At 38.7% G+C, this 21,243-nt stretch overlaps 1 protein-coding gene across 15 annotated transcripts in view; it reads left to right on the top strand.

Annotated features, from left to right (window-relative positions):
- Window positions 1-21,243, top strand: part of CDK11A (cyclin dependent kinase 11A) — a 36,573-nt gene that overhangs the window by 9,052 nt on the left and 6,278 nt on the right. For 9 of the 15 annotated variants that reach the window (XM_043499870.1, XM_043499872.1, XM_043499865.1 and 6 more), the window contains 13 exons: window positions 2,912-3,010; window positions 3,130-3,297; window positions 5,192-5,260; window positions 6,092-6,267; window positions 8,031-8,121; window positions 11,448-11,569; window positions 11,925-12,030; window positions 13,222-13,343; window positions 15,158-15,265; window positions 16,378-16,494; window positions 16,761-16,909; window positions 18,459-18,648; window positions 19,582-20,157. In XM_043499870.1, the coding sequence (XP_043355805.1) occupies window positions 2,912-3,010; window positions 3,130-3,297; window positions 5,192-5,260; window positions 6,092-6,267; window positions 8,031-8,121; window positions 11,448-11,569; window positions 11,925-12,030; window positions 13,222-13,343; window positions 15,158-15,265; window positions 16,378-16,494; window positions 16,761-16,909; window positions 18,459-18,648; window positions 19,582-19,674 (1,610 nt within the window). In that variant the 3' untranslated portion in view covers window positions 19,675-20,157. Of the gene's footprint in view, window positions 1-2,911; window positions 3,011-3,129; window positions 3,298-5,191; window positions 5,261-6,091; window positions 6,268-8,030; window positions 8,122-11,447; window positions 11,570-11,924; window positions 12,031-13,221; window positions 13,344-15,157; window positions 15,266-16,377; window positions 16,495-16,760; window positions 16,910-18,458; window positions 18,649-19,581; window positions 20,360-21,243 lie in introns of all 15 variants that reach the window. The other 6 variants (XM_043499873.1, XM_043499871.1, XM_043499869.1 and 3 more) reach the window with 3 other exon arrangements.

Below are 21,243 nucleotides of genomic sequence, written 5' to 3'. Positions count from 1 at the left end.
CAGTTTGAGGGACAAATGGTGGCATGGTACCAAAGTATGGATGAGGAATGGCAAATAAACTATTATCTGGATGATTTGCTGATGTTTGCAGGGACCCCATATAATATGCTGTTAAACTCACTCATTCTTTCCTTTTTAGTAATAACAAGTCTTGAGAAATGCTCACTAATTTCACTAAGCATTTATTATGCCCTTGTCTAACTAGAGGGTATATTTTCCACTGAGCTTTGGTGCATTGACTGCTGCGTAATAGTTATTTCACCGTAATTGTATTCATACATCCAGCTGTTTACTACTTCAATTTAAATCATTATGTCCACATGGCAGGGATTTTTCTTCATAGTAAGCATGCACATTCTGGGAGGGTATCCCATGGTGCTTTGCCTTGCTGGGCTCTCTACATTCTGGGACTTCTCTTGCAGCTCATTGTATGTTACATAGCAGAAGCAACTGGCATTCTAGGACGTGAAGTCAAACTCACAAATTCCCATGATCAGTCCTGCCATCCCATGATTCATCTTCTTTTTATTTTATTTATTTATTTATTTTTGTGAGCCAGCCCTATTTTCAGATTGCTGTCAGCCAGCATGAGCAGAACTGTACTCCACATCGCAATGCTGACAACAGCAGATATGCAGAAGGAGATGGAGATGTATTTGAGATCTTGCTGCCCAGTGGCTTTTGCTTTAGAAGTCAGCTGTTGCACCTCAGCTATTGGCTGGTAGCAAGTAAGGATGGCAAGCGTCCAAGTGGCAATGGCCACATAATACTGAACACTTAAGGGAGCTCTCCTGTTGGTGCGCTGCAGCTCTGGGATGAGCTCTGTGCAAATCTCTGGGAAAGTGGCCTTTGTCATCCTAAAATTAAGCAGCTACTGCTGGTCATCCCAGGTTTACAGAATGTTTCCCACTAGCCAATGCGTCTTACCTGAGGCCAGAAATGGTGCTTGCACTGAGTGAAGCTGCTCCAAGAAAAGTTCATCCCCAAGCAGCTGCTTGATCTCCTCTTCCAGGAGGCTCTCGAGGTTTCTGAACACTGACTCTTTTGCCCTGCATTTCTTCCCCCTCAAGTTAGCCAGGCACTCAGATACTGATAATAGTCCTATCCTTCAGAAGCCTGGCACTTGAAGGAACTGGAGGGGGGAGGAGGGGCTGATAAAATTAACATGCAGTTGTGGTTCCTAGTTCAGGTCTCTCTGGCAGCAAAGATAAAATATTTTCCCCTCTATTTTGAAAGGCCATCCTCATAGTTTCTTCCTAGTCTCGGGAGAGGCTTGTGATGGTAACTTGTTTTCCAGCTTACTTCTCCTGTGCCTACGGACCTTGTTGCAATGAACTGTGTTTTGCTTCTAGGATGTTTTGAGGAGTGGGAGACTATTCTTGTTTGGACAGCATGGTTTGGTGGTATGTGCCATTACTTAAATGGTGTAGAGGGTTTTGGGGACAGAGGTGGGGGATGCAGATTAGTAACTGCATCTGCACCTCTTTAGGAATTCCTTACATTGGAGGACGTTATGCTGATAGAGGTGACCAAGAAGCAGAGAAGGCCCTTTTTTGAAAAGGATAAGGGCAGACCAGACAGATTATACATACATGGTATTCACCAGAATGGTCCCCTCCTGAGAGTTGCTGCAGGAATTGAAGGGCATTGTAACCTATGCTGGTAGCAACTACCAAAATATTGCAATGTTTGTGCCAAATTAGAGCACTTTTTTGCTGATTTTTATCTCCCCAGCAAACATGTATAACATCTGCTGCAAAATAAATACAGTTCTGCAGTGATAGTTCTTAACCTTGAGGGTTAAAAATGTTGTCTGTGCTATGAAATATACTTCAACTTTACTTATGCTATATAACAGGGGTTCTCAAACTGGGGTTTATTACCTTGGGCAGCTGTCAGCCTCCACCCCAAACCCCGCTTCGCCTCCAGCATTTATAATAGTCTTAAATATATAAAAAAGTGGTTTTAATTTATAAGAGAGGGTCGCACTCAGAGGCTTTCCATGTGAAAGAGGTCACCAGTACAAAAATTTGAGAACCGCTGCTATATAACAATGTTGCCTGTGCTTGAATGCCTTAGTCTCTTGACATTGGTGAGTGATCTCTGACTCTTTTCTTACATTTGTATTTTAATTCCCTCCCAAACTAAAAAGCCACCATTTGTATTATCCTCTTGAATACTCTTAGAGGAGAAAGGAGCTAACCATTGAATAATTAAGCTTATTAAGCTTAATTCAACTCTATAGAAACTGCAGTATAGTTTAAATATTACTACGATTCTCATCCTGTTCAAGAAAGAAAACACTTCAGGTAATATTCTGGCTTGGAAAGTTCAGTTTGGCTCCCAAGCCATAAAATTAGCCCTTTGGGTTTCCACATTCTTAGAGACCCTGATTATTAACAGAAAATATTCAGGAATTGAAATAACCACGTCCTCTGGTTAAAGTTCAGTTGTGTTTTTATTTTGTTGTAAACCTGAAAAATGATTGTAGTCACTGAACATGCTACTGTGAATAGTCAGAAGTGGTGCTGATTTTTGTATTTGTATTTGTGAAATTGTGCTCTAATGGTACTTTATTTACAGAATTAATTACCAAATTGTGCGTTCCTCACAATTCATGTAGTGGGGTTTATTAATAACTCAGTGTACTTTAAAAAAAAAAAAAAGTCTGAAATACAGTTCAACTCTTCCACTGTTGATCCTGCTGCACTGCAGTTCTGAAAGTTACGTACCATTGAAATCAACAGTATGTGACGCTATACCAAGTACATTCAATAGCCCAGCAGGTACATTCTGCTGGACATGACTGAAATATTTGACAAGGGATTAAAGAAGAAGGGTTCTTGTGTGTTCAGCACTTGATAAAGTAGAGGTAATGCTTAGAAACTGGCCTGTGTTTTTGCTTCCTCAGTAAAAGAGGAGAAAACAGAAGAAAGAGACCTGCTTTCGGATTTGCAAGACATCAGTGACAGTGAGAGAAAAACTAGCTCAGCAGAGTCTTCGTCAGGAGGTGATTACACACAATCAAATGCATAGACTTTACCCTAGGAAATAATCATATTTGTGAGAAGACCCTTCACGTGAGAGTGTACCTAGTTACTTTTGTGTTCTCTGCTTATCCCCTGACAGAATCTGGATCTGGTTCAGAGGAAGAGGAGGAGGAATCTAGCAGTGGAGAATCGGAAGAGGAGGAGGAGGAAGAGGAGGAAGAGGAGGAGGAAGAAGAAGAAGAGGAGGAGGAAGAGGAGGAGGAGGAGACAGGAAGCAATTCTGAGGAAGTGTCTGAACAGTCAGCTGGTAAGTGGTCAAAAATGCTCACCCAAAGCACTTTTGTGCTTACAGTTTTAACGTGTTCCACTTTCTTTTTTTTCCTTGGTCACAGATAAGATAGAAACCTTAAACTTCTGAGGACAAGTAATACATTAGCCTTTCTGTATGAATACAAGTTATGAATCTAAGAAGCCAAGATGGACAGTTCCAGTGATATTTTTGTCTTTATAAGAGAGGTGTTGAAAGCCTCATCATTTGAGTTATTTTAAAACCACATTGGACACTAGCAAATGTTCTATAAGGAACAGTATTGTACTAGCCTGGGGGATGGACTAGAGAAGTCTCTACCATCTCTAATTATTTTCTGCTTTAAATTTTATTAGATTTTTTTCATTTTTGAAAGAACAAATGGAAATAATACAAAAGAAATTAACTAAGCAAATCTAGGTTTCAGAGTAGCAGCCATGTTAGTCTGTATTCGCAAAAAGAAAAGGAGGACTTGTGGCATCTTAGAGACTAACAAATTTATTTGAGCATAAGCTTTCGTGAGCTACAGCTCACTCGATCGGATCCGATGAAGTGAGCTGTAGCTCACGAAAGCTTATGCTCAAATAAATTTGTTAGTCTCTAAGGTGCCACAAGTCCTCCTTTTCTTTAAGCAAATCTAGTAATTGCTATCTGAGTATCATTAATTAGTATACAAAAAATGAGCACAACAATGTGGGCCTGACTGCTGGATGTTTTTCTATTAAATCAGTGAAAAGTAACCACCAAATTTTAAGAAGTTTTCTAAGAGTTACTTGAATTTTTTTGTCACCAATAATTTCTACATTTTTAAGCTAAGCTGATGTCATTGGACGAACTTTCTTCTTTCCCGTGACTGCATCATAACTTCTGACTGCCACTAATCATGGGGCTATAAATTATTTGTTTCAGGTGTCATTGATTTTCTCACAATAGAGCCCTAAATCACAGTCAGTAAGACTTTATAACTTACTTGCATATTTGTTTCCAAAACTTCCATTTTAGGGCACAAATAGCAGATATATATGAAATTTCTTCATGCACCACGTTTTCACCAACAGTCAAGGGTTTTTAAAACCTATTTTCAAAGCTACATTATAAGCTTGTAATGTAAAATTGAAGAAAATAAGCAGAAACAGCAGCCACCAATGTTAGTGTTTCTTGTTTTGAGGAACTCTGCCTACCAAGTGAAACAGAGGTACTGGGTTACTAACAGTAGATCATAGTGAGCAGGACCTGTAAAACTGCTGAAATGGCGTTACTCCAGTGGTTGCCAAACGTTTGAGGGTTGTGTCCCCCCTTACCCCTGTCCTCACCCTCCCCCCTGAACTGGGGGCAGGGCGGGAATGTGGACAGGAGTAAGGGGGCCAAGGCTGGAGCCACAGCGGCAGGTGGGTCCAGGACCAGGAGCAGAGCCGCAGCTGGTCTGCGGTGCGGGCTGGCAGCTGAGCCCATGGCTGCATGTGGCTCCATTCCCAGCCCTGACCCCCAGTCTTGGCCCTGAGCCAAGAATGGAGCTGGGGCCCAGGGCCAAGGCTGGGGGCGGGGCCAGGAGCAGCGCTGCAGCTGGTCCTGCAGCTGGGTGCAGAGCCACTGCTGAGGCTGGGAACATGGCCAGGCATGAGGCCAGGACCTTGGCTGGGGGGGCGGGGCCAGAGCACAGCTAGGGGTAGGACTGGGTGGTGCTCCCTCCCTACCCCCCATGGGGGCTGGCCTGTGTCTGCTGCACCCCCCTCGAACTTTACTCCATGCCCCCCTAGGGGGCGCACCCCACAGTTTGGGGACCTCTGCATTACTCTGTAACACTCGTATTGCTATTTCACTGTATTAAGCATCTATGTACATGAAATCAGAACGATATTAAGCTTTTTCTGTTGGACTTCATTCTGTTTTTTAGAAGAGGTGAGTGAAGAAGAAATGAGTGAAGAAGAAGAAGAGCGAGAGAATGGAAATCACATTCCAATTGGTAAGATGCAAACATTGGCTTTAGCTGTAGCAATTTTTTCCTTTTTTGTTTCATGAACTACGGATTTTAATGCACTGTCTAGAATGTGAAAGGGTTTCAAGATGTTCAAGCCTACCAGGACTTGATTATGAAAAGTAGCCTTGTATAAAAAATACTGTTGGTGGATGGGGGTGGATATTACTTCTGCAGGTCTAAGTTGAAATCTTGCATAAAATGGTATTTTATGAAATGACCATGGCTTTTTTAAATCAACTTGCTAGTGGATTTTCATCAGTATTATAATCCACCACACCATTTGGTAGTGTGGGTCATCTGTACTCAAGAGTAGACACACCCTGGATCAGAACTTCCCCAAAGTCTGGGTGAGAGTTCTGATCCAAGGGCTTTTTGTTGGCCTATTGTAAGAGTCAACAGAGAAGCTTGGATCTGGATCTGAACTTACCTAATGTTCTAGCTGCGATTTTGAATCGGGCCCATCCTCTTGATACTCAGAATTGCACTATATGATGTATCAGATTAAAGTTGAATCAGTCTTCTTTTCATTCTATTCATATACTGGTTTAGTTTTATAACGTGCAATATTTTACCCTGAAAATGTATTCAAGGAACTATAACCAAACCTCATGAAATACTCCCCAAACATAGAAAAAAGAATCATGCTTCTTTAAATACCTTCCTTGTCATCTCTTAACAGGACACTCAAATTGCATGCCACGCTCTTTAGTATCTCAGTTTTATGATCACAATCTTATTCCCTCACTAGTTCGTCTAAAACCAATTCAAACATCACAAATGGCTGCCTGTTTCCACGACTGATTCTAAATTTTAAAGTTACAGAGTCAAGATTTGATCGAGATTCAGCAGGAAGTGAAGGAGAAGAGGAGGAAGTGGGGGAGGGGACCCCACATTCCAATGCAATGACAGAAGGAGATTATGTTCCTGATTCTCCAGTTTCATCACCCATTGAGTTGAAACAAGAGCTACCCAAGTACCTTCCTGCACTGCAGGTGAGGATCATTTCACAAGGGCTCCAGAATGTCTTAGATGGGATTTCCATGAATAGTGACATAAAATGATATATGTACTCTCAAGAGCATCTTGGATATAAAACAATATTATGTCATATTGTCCAGTGCATTAGCCCAATGTCAGATTCATTATGTGCATAAACCATGGTAGGGTCAACCAAAAGCATCTTGTGGTGTCAAGTGAGCCCAAGCATATATTCCATCAATCAAATATTCACATATAATATTTTTAAAAGTTGTGTGTGAAAACAAGTTGAAACTTTTAGTTTTTAAAAAGGGTATAATACATTGGGATATTGTGATATTCTGGTGACCCCGTCTGAAAATAGCTATTGCAGGTATAGACAGGTTCACAAGTAATATAAATGTTTGTTGGAATGGAAAGATGTCCATTGAGGAGAGAGTGAAAAGTTTTTAGTTACAGAGGAGATGAATAAGCAGGGACCTGAGAAGGTGAGCAAAATAAGTTGTTGTTTGTTATCATAGCACATAGGAACCCTAGTCATGGACCTGAACCCCAAGGTACTCAGCACTGTACAAGTGCAGAAAAAAGACAATCCTTGTCCCCAAAAGCTTATAAAACAAATAGTTTGTCATTCCTGCTTTTTTTCACATAATAGAAAGAGAATGTTCAGTGAAACTGAAAGACAATAAATTTAAAACAGATGAAAGGAAATATTTGTACACAACACCTAATTAGCCTGTGGAACTCATTCCCACAAGATATTCATAAAGGCAACAGTTTAATAGGATTAAAAAAAAGGACTGAGCATTTATATGTATGATGAGAATTAGATAGAATAAAAACGTGTAAGAAATATAAACTCATGCTTCAGGGCATAAACAAAAGCTCCAACTGATTGAAATTCAGGAAAAAACTTCCCCGTGGACAGTTCTTTACATGTGCTTTTTTGTGTGTGAGCACCTTTTTCTGAAGCAACTTTTACTAGCCACTGCCAGACACAGAATAGTGGACTAGATAGACCTCCTCATCAGATCAGAATTGCAATGTTGTGTGCTAGTGCAGCAACGTAGGAAGTAATGTAGATGCAGAATACTGATATACACACGTATTATGTGTAACTGAGCATTTGATCTAGCTAGATCTTTGCATGTTTTACTTTTACGTTTACACTAAAGTAAAATGGGAAGTAATTTGTATGTTTAATATGTATATTATGCCACCTTTATTTTAATAAAAGGAAGTATCTACATCAGTGTTTCTCAGCCTTTTTGATACTGGGGACCGGCTTGCTGCCTTCCTAAACTGTGTCAGGCAGATCTCAGGGACCAGTGCCAGACTGGTGGTTGAGAAACACTGATCTAGACAGTCAAGATTTATGTATCTCTTTTTGCTATCAATGGCTAGGATCAGCATATGCTTAGGGAATGCAAATGCAGCTCAATGGCCTGCCTGAGAGACATCAGTCTAAGGTGTTGAGCTAGTTCCTCTGCTGCTGAGACTGAAATCCTCATTTCTTCAGAATCTGTAGAAATGAATGAGGCTTAGGAGCTATTGAGGTGGAGTATTTTAATCTTTTTTAAACATAGTTTTTGTTCCTGAAAGGACACTTTCTTAGAGTATTAGGTAAAAATGCTTTGGAACAAAATAGTTTTCCTGGGCATAGATCATTTTTATATTCTTCTGGGATAACAAACTGTTCATATAAAGTCAGCCATACTATGTCTTGTATGTCTTTAAAAAAAGTAAATCCTATAGACTAATTTTCTGTTTTTCTCAGGGATGTCGAAGCGTGGAGGAATTTCAGTGTTTGAACAGGATTGAAGAAGGAACATATGGTGTGGTATACAGGGCAAAAGACAAAAAAACTGGTTGGTACAAGTATGCCTGTTTAAAACAGTGCTAAAAATGTTGGTTTCATTAAATGGTCTCATAATGTTTTCACAACACTTATTAAGCATTAAGGGCAAAGTGTGATGTAATATTAAAAAAAACTTAAGTGACCCATCTTAGGGCTACACCTCTTGGTGATCCACAGGGAAGTTGTATGTTTTAGGGATCTGCAGTTTGGAAAACAAACACCTTTGCTTGAAGTTACTAATTATTTTGAATATTCTCTTGCATGCAACCTAATCACTTTGTGCTCTCCCTGTTTTGTACTGTGGGTGCTGAAATTCTTCTGGAGATCTCTTTTCTTCAAAACAGTAAGAAAAGGAGTACTTGTGGCACCTTAGAGACTAACAAATTTATTAGAGCATAAGCTTTCGTGAGCTACAGCTCACTTCTTCGGATGCATTCCGAAGTGAGCTGTAGCTCACGAAAGCTTATGCTCTAATAAATTTGTTAGTCTCTAAGGTGCCACAAGTACTCCTTTTCTTTTTGCGAATACAGACTAACACGGCTGCTACTCTGAAACCTTCAAAACAATATTAACCTTCCGCATTATGATCAACATGATATTACATGCCAGTGTTAGTGCAGTGGACAATTTAAACATTAAGACGATGGTAACAATATGAATGAAATGTAACAACAATACTTGTGCAGTGGGTGATGCCGTATACAGTGTTAAACAGAAGGAGTCCAAAGTTGGATGTCATGTTAAGAACTTGTGCTGGCCTGTTAGATATTCTGAGTGCTTGACATGGGATCTGCACTAAGCTCTGAACTCTGAGGAGGGTGTCATTCAATATAGGAAAATAGTTAGTCTTTTGTGGAAGGTAAATTAGAAGTTAAGTATAAACATTGTGCAAACTTAATGTAATAATGCTTTGCATTTCTGTAGAATCTTTTATCCCAGGACCTAAAAGTGTTCAAAAAATGTGAAAGAATTAAGCCGTACAATAACTCTGTAAGGAACGTAACAGGAAGTCTGCAGTAGAGCTGGAAATATAACCCAGATTTCTTAGCTCTCAGTCCTGATCTTTAACCACAAGGCCAATCTATCCCTTCTTGTATCAAATGTTCTGATATAATGAAGTGGGAGAATAGTTGGATAAGTGTGTGCTTTAACCTACTCTGTTCTTGGATTTGATTGTTAACCATTGTAGAGCTATGGTCTAAGGCAAAATCATTTTCTAAATCCTCCACTAATAAGAAAAGACTGTTTAAAATACTATTTTTAGCTGCTATTGCTCTTTTTCATGAGTGACTCCTTCCTCTCAGTGTGGTGTGCATTTTAAATAAGATTCTTGTAAAGATATTCAGTGTCTTTTTATTAGACATAGTCATGTTGAAATTAACAAAAGTTTGATTTTTAGCCCTATAGGTAGAGATTTCTTGCTTCTGAGCTACTAGATTTAGTTGAGCATAGCAGGGTGATCTGCCAATTGATTAGATGTAGACACACCAATAGGTGTCATTATTGGTATGGAAAATGATTTAAATGGTTTTATAAAAGAAGTGGTTTGTGTGTGGTGGGCATTCTTTACAGAAATTTGTGGTTAGCTCACTTTTATTGTTTGCTTTGAAGTCCATCTTTAATTCTTGTTTGAAGGAAACTAAAGTTGTTTTAATCAGTAGTTAAAAAGCTCACATGCTGAGGAAACACTTCTCACCAGGTATAAACTGTGGTGTGTATTTGAAAACTTAATAAATAAATCCAGGTTTTTGAACTTGCTTCTGGTGGTAGCTGTCTTGCTGAAAAGTTATCCCATTTGATACCAGTAGTGCAAAAGCCAAATGTAAGCTAATTTGCACACACATCCCTTTTTTTTAGTGATTTATCAACTGGAAGAAGGATCTAATTTAACATTGTAATAACATTTGTAGTATAAGTACTGCATCACTTCTTCTTTCCATTGTGTACAGCAGCCGACACAGCAAGATGCAAACTGTTTTATCATCTCTGATATGATTCCCCCTACTGCTGCTGTCACAAATAATGTATTACTTTTCTGCAAGCTGGCTGTTTTCACGAGAAGGCTCATATATAGATGTATAAATTTAAAATTTATATGTGTTAAAATATATCTGACAGGCGGTAAAAAAACAAAAAACAAACCCTGTCATTTGTAAACTTTTGTTGTGTTGAGCAAAACGAGCAATTTGTTAAGAGGAAGTTTGTTCTGATATTTAGATCAGAAGACTTGGAGACAGGACTTATGGTTGTTCCCAGTTTTAACACTCGCTGTAACTTAAACTTTCAATTCCTCCATCTACAAGTTTGGGGTAATACCATTCTTTATAGGGATAGAGTGAGAATTCATTGGGGTTTTTTAAGTGTTTTAAAATCCTCTCTGAAAAGGAATTATACAAATGGAAAGTGTTGTTTTCTTTCAATTCATTCCTTGTACTATATAGCTGCGGTGGCCACTTCCTTCTCTAGCCTACATGGCATGTAGCCTTCCTCTGAGGCTGACATTAACATTACTCTCTGAAATCGTTTACAAAAGGAGAGGTGCCATTGACTGCTTGACTGTAAGTGCTCACTCACTTCCGGGTCTATGCAAGTCACCACCGCAACATGCCAAAGATATCTTTGATCGCTGTAATTGACATATATAATAAATAGGGGTACTTTAATATCTAATGATTCACATTTTAACTGTTAATTTTATATTCTTGCCACGTAGAATTAATTCATAAGGGGAAAAATTCACCTCTGCAGGGACTAGCATAAAGCCTATTCCTCATTTAAATCCTGTATTACTTTTACACTGTGAGCTCTTTGGGACAGACTCTGCCTTTTTTGGTATGTGTTTTACAGTGCTGAGCACAATGGGGTCCTGACCCCAGATTTGAACCCGTAGGTGCTAGCACAATGCAGATAATTCACACTAATATTCTGAGGCTTTAAGTGGTGCTGGCCTTCTTCATAGGGGTGAATTTAACCTAAGATGCATTTCTTTTCTTCCAGCAAGTTAAATCAATGTTTGTATGAGAGGCAAATCGTATAGTACAGTAGTAGTTTTGTTTGTTCTCTTTCCATTTGTATTTTATTGGACTATAATAAAACCTATAATCGGCAATCCTAGGAAATGATGTGAGGGGGAAAAAATTGCTTTGGGTTTTATACTTATTCATGACCTCAGTCTAGTCCAGTCTTTAACACACAAGCTAATATAATGCCTGGATAAGGACTTCCTTTGAAAAAGATAGTAAAATATTTACTGTGCTGTAAGAAGTGTCCTCTTAACCTGTCTTTGATTAGATATTTAATTTGGGTTCTGTATTTAAGATATAATTTTCTTTGTAGATGAAATTGTGGCTCTGAAGCGACTGAAAATGGAAAAGGAAAAAGAAGGCTTTCCCATTACTTCTCTAAGAGAAATAAACACCATTCTGAAAGCACAGCACCCAAATATAGTCACTGTTAGGGTAAGACCACCAATACTTTTATATTAACATTAATTTTGTTCTTGAAGTGTTACTCTTTGACTGTTAAAATGCCCTATAATGGTCTGATTTAAGTACAGTATTTGCTCATTAGAGCTTGTTTCTTTCAGTTTGCAGTTGTGTGCCTTGTATACTCAAATAGCTCATTTTTGTCTATAAAATCTGTTTAAAACCTATAAAAATGAACTTGTCTAAACACTTCAGTGTCATACATTTCCTGTGAATTTTATAAATTTGATGTCCCTTTTTTTACCTGCTAATACATTCCTGCCAGTCATCCTTAACCACTTATAAATATTGCTTGGTTTCCTTGATAATATGCTGTATTTGTTCTTAGGAAATTGTTGTGGGCAGTAATATGGATAAAATCTATATCGTAATGAATTATGTAGAACATGACCTCAAAAGTCTGATGGAAACCATGAAACAGCCATTTTTACCAGGTACTGTATTTCCTAGCCTACTTTAACTTTCCAAGCTAAAATCATGTGAATTACAAGAACATCAATATATTATGTCCCTGAATTATACTGACACATTTTTGGTTTTGTGTGTGACAGAATATATCATTAAGATGGAACTGTTTCTGAAAGCTCTTTAGAACAGGGACTGTTTCATCTTTCTACCTTTCTGTCTAGCCTCTCTATTTAGAAACTTAGATCGGTGACCATCACTATCATATACGAGCGTCTCCCAAGAATCCTATGGTTTGGATTTGCAGAGTCATGAGGAGTGTGGCACCCAATGCCCATTCAGTCCCAATAGGATTTGGGGAGCCAACTACCTTAGGCTCTTTTGAAAATTCCAGCCGATGTTTGTTTATATATGCAGCCCTTAGCATGATGTGGCCTTGATAATGCTCAGGGCCTTTGGATGCTACTGCAACATATATGATAATGGATGATGATGAAGCAAATATATAAACTGATGGGGAAGTTTCCTTGATTGATTAATTAGGGTTCCAGGTTTACTTGATTTAGTTAGTTAGTTCACTTCAAATATTAGGTGTCATGGGAAAGCTGGAAACACAGGTATTCAAGACTTCCTTCTCTTAATTTTATGCAACAAGATTAATCCCTGAAAAATGAAATATTTGGGGATTTAACCAATTGTACCCAGAACTGCACCATATTCCTCCCATCTGAATGTGCTGCAGTGTGAGCTTCCTCAGATACTCCTGGAAGAATTACTCTGTACCTTTGAAAAGCAATTCCATTGTCTCCGCTAACTTAGGCACATGTTAGCGTTATCTGATTTGACAGTCACCTAGTCATTGCGAGAAATGCCTGTTCTACATGGGTTGTGCTGAAAACACTAAACTGAACATATTTCATTCACTGTCTCGTGCTGAAATTCTGTGGCCAAATCTTGATACCATTTATGTCATTGAGAGTTTTGAATTGACTTCAGTGGGATCAGAATTTGGTTCATATTGATAAAGGCCCCTGCTTTTTTCCCCCCTTAATACTGTAAACTATGTTGGTTCTTTTTTAATAATTAAATGCATAACTAGTACTTATTTTGGTTATGTATGTTTTGTTCTATGCTCTTGATTTAACTATTTCAAAAAGCATAGTACTAGTAGACTTCATCTTTCAACTGAACACACAAGGTTCTTTCTTTCATCCTTCCAGGTGAAGTGAAAACTTTGATGATTCAGTTATTGCGTGGAGTGAAGCACCTTCATGACAACTGGATACTTCATCGGGACTTGAAGACCTCCAACCTGCTGCTGAGTCATAAAGGCATTTTAAAGGTAAGGATCCAGTGGGTTTTTTTGTTTTTTTTAAAGGCCTTGAACTTCATTGCATCATAGCAGTTAATATCTGGATAGTGCGTTGCATTTCCATTCTTGCAGCTGTAGCATGCAAGAAAATCTACTGTTGCAAAATAGAATAAAATTTTCCATTAGATACAGAGACTGCCCTGTCATGGTTGTAGGATTTATGCTAGGATATGACTAATAAATAAACATGGTTTAGTGGTCAAGGGAAATACTGTCTCGTTTTTATAACAACATAACTAGGAGCCAGATCAGGGTTCTTTTCCCAGCTGTGCTATAGACCATATGTGTTGTTGTCAGATGTTTGGCTGTGTGCGTGTTTTCTCGTGTGTTCTCCCAGCTCTGTGCAGACAGCTGGCACATCAGACCTTGAGCGAACCACCCAATAAATCCACAGACTTGGTTCGTAGCAAAGGTGCTTGGTCAGGTTTATTGCCGACAAAGCACAGTGCTAATGTCCCAGCTCAATGGTTACAGGTATACTAACATGTATGCTCGTGACAATGGACTGGCTCAGTTAGTGGTGGGACTTTCCACTATCCCCTAGGTCAGACAAAGACATTTCCTCTGAGATACATCTTTAGACACCAATACAAACAAGTTACGCATCACTCTCTGATGTATTAGGGCGCCACGCATTGCCTTGTACCTCTTGGTTCGATCAAAACATCTCTATTCATCATGCTGTCATCCTGACCCTATCCTTAAGATCGGTCCACATGTTCCTGTTATCTCTGGGGAGTGTGCTTATTGGGGTGTTCTGGTACCACCCTTCTGGAATGTGTTTACGTGAGTGTTTTGTGCCTAGCACCACTTAGGAGTATGTGTGTTTTGCAATATCAGCCCTATGCTTGCCGAATTCTGTGAGTAGGGCCTGCCTCTTGCTCATTACTTGACTTTGCTTCATATCAGCAAGGTCTTAACTACCTTAACCCAGGCCTCAGGCCTCATACCAGGCCTCTAATACAAAACCTTGTTTCAGACCCTCTTCTTACTACATTTGTGACGTTAAATAAGTTGTGTAGTTTCTGTGCCTCAATTTCTCCATCTGTAAAATAGGGATAACACTTTTTTTTTTAACTCCCAAGGATACTGTAAGACTTAATACATTAATTGAAAAGTACTTGTATAAGTGCTAAATTGTAGTATTTTTCTTCCCCGTTGAAGGAAATAACATTAAATGGTGAGTATTCATGCTTGGGGACAGATTATACATATTTAATTTATTTTAAAAAAATACTGGGAGGGTATGTAATGAGTAGGATCAGGATATAACAGTCTTCCGCAGTTTCACAGTTCTAATATCCAGAGGCAAAATTTACAAAGTTCCGTTATTCGGAAATCTTGGGGTATTAATGTAGTGTGTAGCCTATACTGTGTCCTTTCCTGAAGAAGACAGCTCTTTTTCACATTGTATGAAATTTTGCTGTTTGTTATGTGATTGCACTTAGCACCATCTAATATTATTTTTTTTCTGCCATGAAAATTCACCAGCCTAGGGAGAAAATCTACTAGACCTTTGCCATGATGATCAGTAATGGGAAAAAAAACAAATTATATTTGCCTTACCAGTCAAAATAAATTACTCGTCTTGGATGAGTGAGCAAGCAGAATTTTACAAGACTAACTTAAATCAGTGGTTTATTCTGCTAATTCCTTGCAAACTTAACTTTTTTTAAGGGAGTGAGGGTTGAGGAAAATGACTGCACGCTGGCATTGTAGATGACACCAGCTTCTACTGTGCGTTTTTTAGTGGATAGTGCTAATGATGATCCATTCTCATTCAGGTTGGAGATTTTGGACTAGCCCGAGAGTATGGGTCACCTCTAAAGCCTTATACACCTGTAGTTGTGACACTATGGTACAGGGCACCAGAGCTGTTACTTGGCGCCAAGGTATGTTTTGTCCTGTCCATCTGTGAACTAAGATGGCAATTAGTCTTTATAGCTTCTTGATTTTTTTCCCCTTATTTAATTTGCAGTTGACATACAAAGTATGCATGGATGATTTTTCATATTAGATTTAGAGATTGAAAAATGTGGAGCCGAAACCATACTGTAATTGCTAATTTAGTGGAGAAAATTTTACTTGGTTTCCCATAAGCTGAAAAGGTTGCATGCTTCTGAAGGGAGGTGGATGGGTGTAACTATTCTTCTTTGGAATATTAATAGGAGCGAACTACCAGGGTTTTACTGTTAGAAATTGGTGTTGTTCATCAGTGCCATATACGGAACTGGATTGCTTGATTTTTGGAGATGGGGAGGGGACAGTGGGGGCGGGGCATCTGACTCCCATTCTCTACAATGTGTGGAAGCTTGATGTACTGCTTTAAACAGCAAAGCAAAGCATTTGGCAACATTTTGATCACGATGTCCACCTGCTGTTTAGCTGATCCATACTGCAGACTTGGAAGAGGCCTTTATGAAACTCTAACTGGTGGTCTGGTTAGTAGAATGTGGGCTGGGAGAAAAACCACTGCAAGAATCACAAAAGCAGATGGTGTAAGAGTCAGAGCGAACCTGTGCTCTGGGTCCAAGACTTTCATCCTATTTTATTAATCAGGGGCTGTGCAATATGTCAGGCTGTTACAGGTGAAAAGACTACTTTTGTTTAGGAAGAGAGTTCTACTGTTGTCAGATTTTTGCTCCTTAAACTGAGACTATTCTTGGGGCAGAGGGGTCAAATGCAGAACACAGTGCTAATGTATGTTAGGGCAGTGGCTAGGACTCCCTCTGCTAGTTGTGATGGGAATGATTCTCAACATGGGGTGAGAGAAAAGGGGTGACATTTTCGTGAGTGTCAAATTTCAGTATGTGATGTTTCTGTGTATAATAAGTAACTATTTTATCATCCATAGTAACTTTTACTTGAGAATATGCATGGTTCACATGTAGTGAAATAATTATAATGTACAGTGATCTAAGTAGTCAAATCATCATTGAGTTGGTTGGCAAACTGTCTTGTAAAATAATTCCTCCTGTAATTTGTACATTTTATCTATTTTCAGGAATACTCCACTGCAATAGACATGTGGTCAGTAGGTTGTATATTTGGAGAATTATTAACTCAGAAACCGCTGTTTCCAGGAAAATCGGAAATTGACCAGATTAACAAAGTTTTTAAGGTAACTGATACTCTTGGAGTCACTGATCATTGTTGTAGCCCAGCACTGCTCTAGAAGGATATAGTAAGCAAATTAACATCCCCTCCCAGCTCTGATATAGATATAACAGAGCCTTCTGTTGTTCAGCATATACATGTGGTCAATATGTTGTTAAAGATTGTGCTTTTATTTTGTGTTCTGATATTTATCAAATCATATATGTGGAAGGAACAAGAAAGATGCACTGTGGTGTGTATTTTCTTCTGAGATAATATTTTGATTTGCAGGACCTGGGTACCCCCAGTGAGAAAATCTGGCCTGGGTACAATGAGCTGCCAGCTGTAAAGAAGATGACATTCACAGAGTATCCCTATAACAACTTACGCAAGAGGTTTGGGGCACTCCTTTCTGATCCAGGTTTTGATCTCATGAACAAGTAAGTGTAAATTTTTATTTGAATAGTGGAAGAACCCATTTATTACAGACCTATAATTATGGAGAATTTCTACAGTCCTGCATCAAGGCATGGCTTTCTTTTTGGTTAATTTAATTTCTCAGGAAGGTGAGACTGATGCATCTCAAGTCTCTCTTTAATTATCAACTCCCTAAATTCTATTCTTGGCCTGCACATAGCTACCCCTAGTGAACCTGAATCCTGACATGCAACACCTCTTATTACTCCACTGTGCTGGCAGAGCCAAGCCCTGGAGTCCTAAAATATAATGTTTGTTTTCTAAGTAGTAGTTTAGATCATTCACATTGCATTTAATTATCCTGTCCTGTGAGTCTTCCCTCTTGCAGTTTACTGATGGCCATTGATATCAACGGTGAAGTCATAATGTTACAGTTAAACTGGAGGGGGTGAGAAGGAAAAGGAAACAGATCTTAGAATTCATAAGAGGAAAGTGGAAAGCTAGGGGAAAAAATAGTCATCTGTATTTTGTCAATTCTGTTAAATCAGCTGTTCTGGTTGTCTTCATAATTTAGTTCTACCTGTAGACCCCTGATCCTCTGTTCCCTGTCTCTCCCCGCCCTTTTTTTTTTTTTTTTTTAAAAAGGGATGCTGGCAATGGCTTGAGAGGTTTTTTCCCCTAAAAAGTTCTCCTAGATTTCATGCCATGTGTATGTACCTGGAAAGGACAGATTCAGGTACAAGGTTCTATGGAAAGTCTGTGTCCATCCTTTGTAAAATAGGATTTTCAGTCCTCTCAATTTAGCCACTAAACATGCCAATCAGCTGTTGCTTATTTTTCTTTGGAATGAGTTTAACAATATTACTTTGAATCCCTTAAGTAACCTGCCAAAGTCGGTCCTAGTAAAGATGGTTGTCAGTACAGTGCTGTATAACTCACAATTACTTTAGTTAAGATGGGTTTGTCTCTCAGAAGAGATCATTAGTGCAGGATGCATGTATGTAGGCCCTGGTCCTGCACAAGCTTAACTTTACACATATTATTGAAGTCTAGAGGGACTAATCTCTTGCTCCAAATGTTTGCAGTATCATGCTCGTATTCTGCTAAGCTTGGTATATAGCACAATAGAGACAAACCTTTTGTACTGTTAAGTGTTTGAAATAGTTGACCACAAATTGACTGGTCAGGTTATATTACAGAATTGTGTCAGAGTCATCCTTACTACAGAGTGAAGCAACATATAAAATTGTGTTAATTGAACCACTTTAGATCCTTTCTAAGCTATATCTGACTACTCATTCATCCTGATGCTCTGCAACTCAACAATTGTATCTTCAAAAAGGGTTATTTTTTACTTTAGTGATGCTGAGTCTGTATGTTGTTGGTACCCCTGAAAAATAATGTAATGTAAAGTTCCAGTTTTTATTTACTTTTAAAACTAATCCTTTTTCAGAAAATTGGAATATCTTAAACTGGCTGTCTGCATATTTCTTCCCCCTTTTTCCTAATTTTTCCCCTTTTTCTCTGCTTTTTTTTACCCTGTCCCACTCCATCCCTTTGAATAATTTTCAGGTTCTTGACATACTATCCAGGCAGAAGAATCACTGCTGAAGATGGTTTGAAGCATGAGTATTTCCGAGAGACTCCCCTTCCTATTGACCCCTCCATGTTTCCAACATGGCCAGCAAAAAGTGAACAACAAAGAGTTAAGCGTGGCACAAGCCCACGACCTCCAGAGGGAGGACTTGGGTATAGTCAATTGGTAAGTTTCCCAAATTGGTAAAGAACCAAATTTTGAGGTAATCCAGCATAGAATCTCCTACTGTCCTTTCTTGTGTCTCCTGGTGCTATTGTTGGGAAAATTGATAGACCGGACTGTATCACCTTATTGTGTTTGAAATCATTAGACTTACTAGCAAGTTCATTGTTCTTAAAAAGTGAATGGGGCAAGTGTGGTGGCATTTTGATCATGGATGAAGACTGAAGTTCCATGCCTGGTACATTGCAGGCACCACTGTGCAGAGGGGGAAGCTGCTCTGCTTCCTTCAATATTGGGGCTGGGGGAATAGTCCATAAAAGCTAAAGAAAAGTGAGGCTCGTACCTTTTCCATTTTCTGGGCTTCCTATGTGCTAAGCTTGACTTGAGAAGCCATAGTCATTTGAATCCGCTGCAAAATCTCATTGTACTCTTCAGACTCCTCATTCAGAGCTACCTTCTCTCCCTTCCCAAGTCCAGCATATGTTAGACGATACATTTTATTGGTTGTGCTCAAGCTATTTTTGATCACCTGTGAACAGACTGACATAAGTTTCTATGTCCATAATTTTGAGGGTGTAAAATCTCAAAATGGCAGATGGGCCCAAACTGTGTTTGATCAGTTGGCTAATGTGCGGATTTACCAATGCAGATAGTGCAGTCACAATAGTTTTTGCATGCTCAGAGATAAAGACAGTCAAAAAACAAGCATCCAAAATAGGAAATTATAATGAAGTGTTTTTGGAAATATAGCCCTGGGGTGTTGATTAAATAACATGAATAAAACTCCACTTAGACTCTATGGTGAGGCCATTAAATTTAACATGGTATTTCCTGTATCTTACACATATTGTTCACTTTGCTTTTAATGTAGTGTTAGAACAGTGACACATACATTTCTTACTTATAAACACATGAATTGTATATTCATTTTCACAGGGTGATGATGATCTGAAAGATACAGGTTTTCACCTGACTACCACAAATCAAGGAGCATCTGCAGCAGGACCTGGCTTCAGCCTCAAGTTTTAAACTTAATATGAGGAGGGGAAAAAGACAGAGCTTTGACTTCAACCATGCTGTTGATGAATGGATTTAAAAGTGCTCCAGTTTTGTTCTTCGCATCAGGAAGACTGTGTATTTTACACAGAAATAGCCAGATGTCATCTTGCTGGGTGTGGAATATAACTGCTGCATTTCATTCAGGGGACTGGAATGAATTAATCCGAAAAGCCAAGGATCATTACAAAAATTCAAAAAGGAAAACTTGAAGTACAATCTTGGAATTGGGTTTTTTTTTTGTTTTTTTAACTTTTTAATTTTTTTGCTTGTAAATTTGTAGAATTAAAATCCATTTTTAATTGTTTAACAGTGTGAAGGATTTCATTTTCTTCACCTGCACCAGACTTGGATGGTGGTGGCACTAAATCTTCTAGAGAGGAAACTTAGAGAGATTTTTCTCTCTCCATCATCCCCATTTGTGCTTACACAAATTGAAGCATATTGTCAGCACAGGTAGAAAAGCTCTTTTGTAAAGATCATTATCTGTTTGAATTCAGTTGCTTATTTGAGCAAGAAACCCTAAAGGCATTTCTGATGTCTCTCCTATTCCGTGCCTTGGAGAGCGCCATGTTGTGCTGCGCTTAATACTTATTGACCTTTTCTGAGAGCCCCACGTGGTTTCTGATGGATTGACCACTTCACTGTTTGACCTACTGTATGTATATATTCACTATGGCTGTGGTGCAGAACAAGAACTGCAATATCATTTTTTAAATCATTATTTTCTATAGGTAGTCTTGTTAATGTCTCCCCTTTTTTCCCCCAAAAGAAAAGGTAGGTGTACTGAATTTACAGTGCTACCTTCCAACACCTACATAGACTAGCCTTCCATAGGAATTGTCCTGAAATGTTGTACTCTTTCGCATTTCTAATTTATAACTGAACTGTCCTTTTCAGCGGAGATGTCAGAAAGGAATACTATAAAAAGCTGGACATACATGCAGGCTCCAGTCCAGTAAAGTGCTTAATTTGAATAGTCCCATTTATTTCAGTGCAACTATTCATGTGCTTAAAGTTAAGCATAATAAGTGCTTTGCTGGATCAGAGCCTTAGAAACAGGATTTTTATATATACAGATTGTCATTAATTTTAAAAGTAAAATATTCTTGGAGGAAAATAGTGTATCAAATATTTTCTCTTAAGCCTAATTTTCTAATTTGCGGTGAATGGGGGTTGGGAGGGGAGGGAAATTTTTAGTCTTGTTACCTGTCTCTTCTGAAATTGGCAAGTAGTTTTAAAGTGAGGTGAAATCTGGCGTTTGGCAAGACAAATCAGAAATTTCAGAAGCAGACAGGTAATAAGACTAAAAATTTTTGGCAAGATCACACTGTATTGTGAGTATGTGGCAGTTGTTAATGTATGGAAAAGCAAACTCCATACTACATCTCTCAGACTGCAGAGCAGGAGAACATTTGGCAGTGATCTGCACAATAGCTGATAAAGGATTAAAAATGTGACTTTATATTGTGTGTCAAATGCCCCTGTAAACTTTGTGCATCATAACTTTTGTATTGTTCCCTTGGCAACAGCGGCTATAGC

Source organism: Dermochelys coriacea, chromosome 18, assembly GCF_009764565.3.
Source record: "Dermochelys coriacea isolate rDerCor1 chromosome 18, rDerCor1.pri.v4, whole genome shotgun sequence".
In the NCBI taxonomy this organism is placed as follows: Eukaryota; Metazoa; Chordata; order Testudines; family Dermochelyidae; genus Dermochelys; species Dermochelys coriacea.
This window is presented reverse-complemented; position numbering and strand designations above follow the sequence as displayed.